The sequence below is a fragment of the Chrysemys picta genome, chromosome 19 (assembly GCF_011386835.1).
Source record: "Chrysemys picta bellii isolate R12L10 chromosome 19, ASM1138683v2, whole genome shotgun sequence".
In the NCBI taxonomy this organism is placed as follows: domain Eukaryota; kingdom Metazoa; phylum Chordata; order Testudines; family Emydidae; genus Chrysemys; species Chrysemys picta.
In genome coordinates this window covers 1,151,503-1,160,321 of record NC_088809.1, presented here as the reverse complement: position 1 = coordinate 1,160,321, position 8,819 = coordinate 1,151,503, and the positions used below count along the sequence as shown (strand labels likewise).

The 8,819-nt window shown below is 46.6% G+C and overlaps 1 protein-coding gene across 1 annotated transcript; it reads right to left on the bottom strand.

Annotated features, from left to right (window-relative positions):
* Nucleotides 1-2,311: 2,311 nt before the first annotated feature.
* Nucleotides 2,312-8,808, bottom strand: TMEM199 (transmembrane protein 199). Its single transcript, XM_005298271.5, has 6 exons — nucleotides 8,509-8,808; nucleotides 6,743-6,816; nucleotides 6,476-6,565; nucleotides 5,864-5,906; nucleotides 5,101-5,213; nucleotides 2,312-4,917 (listed from the first exon to the last, which is right to left on the bottom strand). The coding sequence occupies exons 1-6, from the start codon at nucleotides 8,696-8,698 to the stop codon at nucleotides 4,822-4,824; spliced, it is 606 nt and encodes a 201-aa protein (XP_005298328.1). The 5' UTR covers nucleotides 8,699-8,808; the 3' UTR covers nucleotides 2,312-4,821.
* Nucleotides 8,809-8,819: the final 11 nt, after the last annotated feature.

The window sequence follows — 8,819 nt, the reverse complement described above, 5'->3', positions numbered from 1 at the left end:
GGGTAGGTTTGCTGTTCTGTTCTCTGCCAAGGTGGTGACCAGGGCAGGTTAGGCTCCGCTCACCTCGTCTCTCTCCAAGGGGAAGGGCTCAAGGTGTCTGGACAGGGCTGGGCAAGGGCCATTCTGGAGCACAGAGAGTGGTGAATTACTGGGATGGTTCGTCCAGCCCCTGAGAAGGAGCTGTAGCTCAGGGAGTTTGTTTTCCCTCCTTGTGGATTGTCACGGATTACCCTGGGAGGGGGCGATTCGGGTCCAGCAGAAGAGCTAAACCACCCAACCAATGGAGAAACTGAGGCACCAGCTGAATCTGATGCTAACAAGGTAAGTGCACCTCTGCGGTGGGACCGATGGAAGCAGGACGTCTCATCCTGAAGCCAGGTTCTACTTACGGTGGACTTAGGCAAAGAGGGAGTGAGAAGCTGGGTGAATCGTACCTAGACCAGTGTAAGAGGGAGTCAGACTCCTATGAGATCCAACACCCTGCTGCAGTCACTCTGCCTCTGGCTTGGGAGGTTACGGAAATAGGTCACACACGCCTTTTATTTTATACAAGCAGCGCTCCTTTGTATCGACTGGACTGGGTGAGGATCCAAGCAGCAGGAGCACCCACACTCCCAGTTGGAGAGATGCAAAGAGCTGCCCAAGGAGTGGTAACATCATCCCAGAGCCAATGTTTACAATGACAGCATTTGTTGCTATTGCTGGGCACAGCAGACACCCACGGGCTTGCCCTTTCGCCGTTGATGGTTCCTGGTTACAGGGGTTGAGGTTGTTCAGTTTGCTCCCCACACATGGTGGAATGGAATGACAAAGCAAGGGAGAGGCTAGTCTCTGTCCCTGTGGCGCATGCTGCATTACCCCCCTCCACTGCCAGGAAGTGGGGCTGAACAGTCCCCAGAGCTGGGGGAGCTCAGATACTCTAAGGCCAGAGGGGGCCATTGTGATCATGAAAGCTGACCCCCTGGATAGCACAGGCCAGAGAACTGCCCAAATAATTCCCAGAGTGGAGCTGTTAGAAAAACACCAAGTCTGAGTTAAAGATCGTCAGTGATGGAGACTCCCCCAGGGCCCCTGGAGGAGGTGCAAGGCCTGCGAGTGTTGGTTGATCACAGGATGACTGAGCCATCAGTGTGATGCGGCTGTGAAAAAGGCTAATGCCGTCCTAGGATTTATCAGGTGAGGTATTCCCAGTAGAGACAGTGAAGGGTTATTGCCATTATACAAGGCACTGGTGAGACCTCATCTGGAACAGTGTGGGCAAGTCTGGCCTGCTAGGATGATCTGAGGAATGGAAAACCTACTTTGAGAGGAGACTCAAGGAGCTTGGCTTGTTTAGTCCCCTCAAACAAAGGCTGAGGGGAGATCTGACTGCTCTCTAAGTACATCAGAGGGATAAATACCAGGGAGGGGGAGGCGAGAGGCATTATCCAAGTCAGGGGTAGGCAACCGAAGGTGGCACGCAAGCTGATTTTCAGTGGCACTCACACTGCCTTGGTCCTGGCCACCTCTCCAGGGGGCTCTGCATTTTAATTTAATTTTAAATGAATTTTTTTAATCATTTTAAAAACCTTGTTTACTTTACATACAACAATAGTTTAGTTATATATTATAGACTTATAGAAAGAGACCTTCTAAAAACGTTAAATGTATTACTGGCACGTGAAACCTTAAATTAGAGTAAATAAATGAAGACGGCCAACCACTTCTGAAAGGTTGCCAACCCCTGATCTAAGTTAAGTGCCAATTTGGACACAGGAACACATGGATATAAACTGGCCATCAACAAATTTGATGTAAGTGCGGCTCAGTCTTTGTTCCCATGTGTACATTTAGCCTCATTAAAACACACAGTCTGCTTGCGCCCAGTTTACCAAGCGATCACGATCACTCTGAATCAGTGATTTGTCCTCTTCATTATTTACCACTCCCCCATGTGCTCTGGGGTTCACCCAGACCAGTGAGGGGTTGTGTCTCTGCCTGCCCTGTTATCCCGAGTGCATCTGTGCTGTGCAGGTTTGACTCAGAGCCCTAGCACCAGCAGTGTGTTCACAGCACAGTGGCCGCATCTTGGCTTCCACCAGCCCGGTCATTCCTTGCAGGACGACACCAACAGCCCTTCATGTTCTGGAGTTGCCCCCAAACGGTCTCCATTGCAGTGTCCGGTCCCTCTTGCTGGACCCCCACAGAAGTTAAGTTTGCTGCCTCCAAAGAGACAAAGTGCACTTCAGCCTGGTGGTTCAGCTGAAGAGCCACACATCACTTCAATGGCCGGCACTGGCATGGCTTGGTAATAACACAAGGACAAAGTTACTAACGAAGAAGGTAGGTTTAAGAGAGAAGAACAGAAGACACAGGTTGATTACAAGTAAAACAGGCTTTCTAGTGACTAAAACTTAATGTTAGCAATTTACAATCTTTGTCCACGTAGGTTTCTCACCATAGTGAATTCTTGTTGCCCTGCTCTGTCCCTTTGCCAATTAATATATCTTGAGAGGGGGCAACCAGAACTGCATGCATTATTTAAGGTGTGGGAGTACCATGGATTTATATAGTGGCATTGTGATATTTGGTTTTATCATCTATTCCCTTCCTAATGGTTTCTAACACTGTTAGCTTTTTTGTCTGCAGCTGCAAATTGACAAGATGTATTCAGAGAACCATCCATAATGATTCCAAGATCTTTCTTAAGTGGTAATAGGTAATTTAAACCCCACCCAGTTTATTAAGATCCCTTTGTAACTCTTCACAGTCTGCTTTGGACTTAACTATCTTGAGTAGTTCAGTGTCATCTGCAAATGTTTCCACTTCACTGTTCACCCAGTTTTCCAGATCACTTATAAATATGCTGACCAGCCCTGGTCCCAGTGTAGATTCGTGGGGGACCCCATGATTTACCTTTTTCCTGTGTGAAAACTAACCATTTATTCCTACTCTTTGTTTCCTTTCTTTTAACCAGTTACTGATCCACAAGAGGACATCCCCTCTTGTCCCAGCACAGCTTACTTTGCTTAAGAGCCTTTGGTGAGGGACCTTGTCAAAGGTTTTCTGAAAGTCCAAGTCCATAATACCTTTATCAGCCAGATATTTTTTGATGAGATTACTAGTTAGTTTGACAGCATCTGTTTTCCGTAAACCCATGATGATTTGCATTAATTACATTACCTTCCTTTAATTCTTGATTAATCAACTCTTGTATCACCGGCTCCATTATCTTCCCTAAGATCAGTGTCGGGCTGACAGGCCTATAATGACCCAGGTGATTCCGTTTGCCTTTTTTAGAAATTGGCACAATATTAGCTTGTTTCCAATCTCCTGGAACTTCCCCAGAACTCACTGATAACCAACATTAGTGGCCTGGGAAGCTCCTCACCCAGCTCTTTAAAAATCATGGTTGCAAGTTATCTGAACCTGCTGATTTAAAAATGCCCAACTAGTGGACTGGAGTTATCACCATACAATGAGACTATATCATCTGTCTTTCCCTAAATACAGAACAGAAATATTTATTGAACACTTCTGCCTTTTCTGATGAGTGATGATTCTACCATTTCCAGCTAGTAATGGACCAATACCATTATCATGATTGCTTTTGTTCCTAATATATTTTTAAAACTCCTTCTTAATTCTGCTGGCTATAGATTTCTCCTTATGTCCATATGCTTCCCTTATACGTTTTCTACAATTTCCAACTTGTGACTTGTCCCTATCCACTCCCCCTTTTCTTTCATTTGTTACACATTTTTTTTTTATAGCTGCCTTCCTTTCCCCTCTAAACAAAGTCAGTTTTTAATCAATACATCTTTCTTCCTTGCTTGCATCTTTTTGGGCATCTAGTAAGGTGTTGTTAAATGTTTCCCAATTATCCTTTACATTTTTCTGCTTAAGTCATCCCTCCCAGCTCATTTGGCCCAATTGTTTTTGGCTTTGTGAAACTGGTCTTATTAAAGTAGCACATGTATCTATATTACTGGTCTAGACTTTATTCACACTGCACATAAGTCATAATCACTTGTACCTAAGCTATCATTAATTTTTAGATCTGCAGTCAGTTTCTCTATTAGACCTCATCTTAATAGATAAAGAATTCCCTGTATTGGCTGCAACACCTTCTGAGTTAGGAAATGTCCCAGTATGGGAGGAACAGTGTAGGAGTAGGTGCCCTCATTCTCCAGGGGAGCAGCTGTCTGCAGGGGGGAGAAAATGCACTGCCATGAGCACAGGGCCTGGGTGAGGCACCCACTGCTTCAGTCAAGAGCAGGCAGGGCTCATGCCCTGTACAAACTGTGCTTTACCCTAAAACAGCCTGGCTAGTGCACCATGCAGGAATGGAAGAGCATTAAAGAAACCAAGTGTAATGGCTTCTATAGAAGCAATGGAGTAGGGGTTGGGATAAAGAGGGCAGAGACACACCCAGGCTGCCCAGGTACACAGTGTAGGCATTTCACATGCAGCATCTCCGCCCTAGGATTCTGCCTTCAGGCAGGAGGAAGGTAATTCTAATGCACACAGAACCCATTTATTTTGAACAAGGGACAGCAACTTCAGAGCTAGAAGATCCCCCCACTCCTCCCTGGACCATTCTTGGATTTGAAACCTCCCGATGCTGCTGACTCTTCTGTTCCATGCCACAAGGTCCCCGTTCAGTGCATCTGGTGATTCATTTCAAACGTGGCAGGAATAAGGGACATGGTGTGAGGAAACTGCAGTAGGCACAGGGACCCAATGGACCAAAGCCAAACATACCTGTGAACAAATTAATAACCCACAGGGGAGGAAAAGACCTCCAGCATAAGGATCACAGTCTAAGTGAAAGCCTCCTGACTACAATCCTCCGAGCTCCCCTTCCATGGTCCGCACCATCACGTACAGTTCAGCCAAGCCCACCACTGAGGCCACGATCACAGCTGACAGCACACGCTGCGGGGACAAGAAGAAATAAGGGAGGTTTAAGTGACGCTGCTGGAGCATTCCAATCAGCCTCCTGTTCTCAGTGGAGATGGCATTCCTGCCAGTTCCTTCCAATGTGCTCTGAACACGCCAAAGGAGGTTGAGGATGGAAAAAACAAACATGGAAACTGTGCTGTCCCAGCTCACACTCACCGCTGCCATTTCTGTGAAGATGTACTGGCTGCCCAGGTATGTGCAGGCAAATGCAGCCACCACCGTGACAATGAAGTTGAATATGGTGATGACCACGGCTTTCATGGACCTAACTGGGGACAGGAGGGAGGGAGGAGAGATGTCAGCAAAAGCCTTTGCAGATAAAAGCGGTTTGTCATTAGCATGCAACGTAAGGGCTTGGGGTAAGCTATCGTACCTCTGCCTGAATCTGCCAGTCCCTTCCCCAGTGTTCAGATAGAAAAACACTCAAGAATAAACAGGTGTTGTACCGTTTGAAAAAACTTGCCTCTTTTGAAGAAGCAATTTTGATTTAAAACACTAACATTCACCTCTGCCTGCATTGCTGGGCCCGCAAACTGCAGCTGGGGGACAGCATGAGCCAGAGAGAAGCAAGCTAGAAACAAAATTTCACTGGTCAGGCTATCTAGGTCAGAGCTGGCAGACATCTCTTCTTTAGGCACCATGGTCTCCCCTTCTGATCCAAACTCCCAACCCTGAGGCTTTTCAAAATCCTTCAAACTCTGACATCCATATAATCATCCCAAGTTATTTAATGTATAAATAGGGACCGTCCCTTATTTCAAATTAAACCCATCTAGTGAAACACACCCTGCTAGTCAGAGAGAGGTGGGGCTGCTCTGTCTTTGAGGATGAGTAGATGGCAATTGATTTAATTTTCACAATTGGCTTTCTGCCTGCTGGGCATACACTGCCTGCTTCCTCCTGTGTTGATACAACTCACCTTGCCTTCCCAAGTCAGCCAGAGTCCCGTACCGGTTCAGTTCCTGAGAGGAGAAGGAGAAGAACCGGGTTATAAAAACCTTATTCCACCCTAGGTGTCAATTCCATAGTGGAGACAATTCCAGTAGAGCATCCTGCACTGCTGCCCCGTTGAGACTAGAACTATATTTGATCAACAGGCTTGTGGGTAGCACCCTGATGGCTCCGGTTCCCTTGTTTACAATACAGATTTGGCAGCCCTGTTTGAGGTGGAAGGCTTCCAGCACTTCTCTATTTCTCCCTTCAAAGGCCTTGTGCTGCACCAATCCTCACTCCCGGTGAGGGACTCTGGAGCTCAACAGTGATACTCTTGGATAGGCCAGTCGGGGTCATGGGAAAGGAATATCAGATGCTCTCCACATAGAGCTGAGTTGCTTTTGCCTCTGAGCTTCCAAACCAAAGAGCCTGGGACCCCAAATTCATCTCTGGGCATTGCCACGAAAGAGCTGTGCTGAGTACTTATTACTTTAACATTTATGGTGGTTCCATAGGGTATGGTAAACTTTTATAATTGGTGGAGAACAGACTGTCCAGATTTATTCTGATCTTGTATCTTCCCTGCCTTTCTTCAGACCTGGCAGTTGATGTTTCTTGTTATCCGCTTGTATTCCTCATTGGCTAGCTTAGCCTTTATCTTCTCCAGACGGGCCACCAGCTCTGGGTTCTAAAGACAATTAATAAACAAGAGAAACTGCAATGAGAGCTGAGGTGCCATTAATTTATTCTGTACATTTCTTGGCACATGAAAAACATCTCGTTTTAGTAATGTCCCTAGCTAAGAGATGGAAACAGTGTTCTAACAATAGCTGTAACTAGCATTTATCCCATGCTTGTTACATACCCTTGGAGGTTTCTCCACTTCAGGGAGATAAATCTCGCTGCCTTCCAGTAGCTCATGGAGATACACAGGAGAACCTACAACACAAAGAGTTCCTCTAAATCCTTTCAGTTCAGAAATGTAGGCAAAGCAGTGCAATGTAACATCCAGGTCAGTCTCTGGATCTCTAGCTGGTCACATCAAGGATGCAACATGGAAATGTCTCCAAGACAGAGAGAGAGAGAGAGAGAGAGAGAGAGAGTGTGTGTGTGAGTGAGAGAAACAGAGTTTAAAAACAACTAATTTTAAACAAAATTGTTTTCGTTAAGTTAAATAGGTTGTCAAGGAGAACAAAATAAAAATCCTGACCCTTCCACCTAACAGCATCTGCTTAGTACAAGAGTACTAAAGTGAAACTAGCTAGGTTCACAGTTCCAGGATAAATGAAAGACAAGTAGCATTATAACTAGATTTCAAATTAGATTTGAGATCAGTTTGAGCAATGAAGATGTTAACAAGGTAAGTGAGGAAATATTGTAAAATGAGGGGGTTTATTTTGACTGTTTAACTTGAATTTTTACACTTCGCAATAGTTTTCATTCAGTCAATTCTGAGAGAACACTTTGTGGATAAAATTAACTGTTGCTTTAAAGTACAAGGTTTGTAGAGTCTATCATCTGAGATGGATCCTCAAACAGTTTAGAGGAGTTAGAGATTAATACTATGCACTTGTCTAACACCTACAAGCTGACGATTTCAATGCACTTTAAAAACAATAACTTAGGCCACCAAATACCCTGTGAAGTTAGCATTATCCTCATTTTACAGATGAGGAAACTAAGGGATAGACGTTAAGTGATTTTCCCAAAGTGGCAGAGCCATGAAAAAAGCCCAATTTGTGCCTTAAATTCTAAATCCTGTGCCTTAATTATACAGCCATCCTTCCTGCAACAGGGAAAGAAACATGTCAGAGGTATAGACATAATAAGGAGGCTGAGATACAAAAAGGGGTCTCTGGAGGCAGGAGTTGGAGAGAAGTCAACACCAATGCTGGCCACACTGTCTGAAGGGGCAGAGGTTGATGGTTCTAGACAAGAGAGGGGAGTTAGAGACAAGAGATCCATTAGGACAGGTGACTCAAAATCCATGGAGGTTTTTATAGACAAGAATGGAAGGCTCCAGTTCCAAGTTGCCTGAAGTAACAGGGAGCAGTCTGAAGATAGTACAATGGGGCCATGTTTCTCTGTATGGGTGAGAAAGAGAGCAGCAGCATTTTGCTGGGAAGCTGGGACTTGGGGAGACCACAGAGAAGCTAGGAACCGGGAGAAGGATTTCAGCGGAGGCAGATCAAGACTGTGACATTCACAGGAGATGGAAGTCAGTTTTAGAGTCCCATTACTGGAGGAGGGAGTAGGTATTTTGGGGACCCTGGATGCTATTTAAAAAGCAAACAACCTTCCAGGATTCCAGGGGCTAGTTAACTCCCTAGAAAATCTTAGATTTTAAGAGTCTGCAAAAGCAAAGTTTGGCTGCGGTGTCAGTATGTTGCATGTATTTATAGTTCATATAAAGGGTGAAGCTCCCGCTCTGCTGCTGTTCCGCCGCTTAGCCGTGGATAACTTTGTGCATGTTTTGGCTTTGCTGACAATAATTTGGGGCCCCCTAGAAGATCTTGGGGGGAAGTAAGTGTACCCCTCGTGCCCCCCCGCGCCGACCCTGGCTGTAGGGGGCCGGAAATGAGCCCGGCGGACGCTCAGCCTCAGGCCATGGCCCCGACCGGCGCCTCTCACCTGCCTGGCGCAGGGCGCCCTGCAGCTTCCGGAGCAGGCTGAAGGGGACGAGGGGGCCGCGCCCGGCGGCCTGGGCCCCCAAAGCGGCCTCCAGCTCCGCCCGCAGCTCGCGGGGAAGCCGCCCAAGCTCCCCGCTGGCAGAGGCCGCCGCCCGCACCAGCCGCTCCCCCGCCAGTATGGAGGACGCCATCTTGGACAGGACGGGGGGTCACATGATCACAGGCCCGTTCCCAAGGCATCTCCGATGAACCATAGAGATCGGCTTCTCCGGGAGTGGCCGCTCGCAAAGGGCGCTGGGAAGGCGGAGGTTG

Excerpts from the sequence above, each read along its gene's own strand:
- TMEM199 (XM_005298271.5), bottom strand. The coding sequence starts at position 8,698 with ATGGCGTCCTCCATACTGGCGGGGGAGCGGCTGGTGCGGGCGGCGGCC. Across the intron at positions 6,817-8,508 it reads GGGCGCCCTGCGCCAGGCAG|GTTCTCCTGTGTATCTCCAT; the intron begins GTGAGAGGCGCC and ends TTTGTGTTGTAG. Across the intron at positions 6,566-6,742 it reads AAGTGGAGAAACCTCCAAGG|AACCCAGAGCTGGTGGCCCG; the intron begins GTATGTAACAAG and ends AATTGTCTTTAG.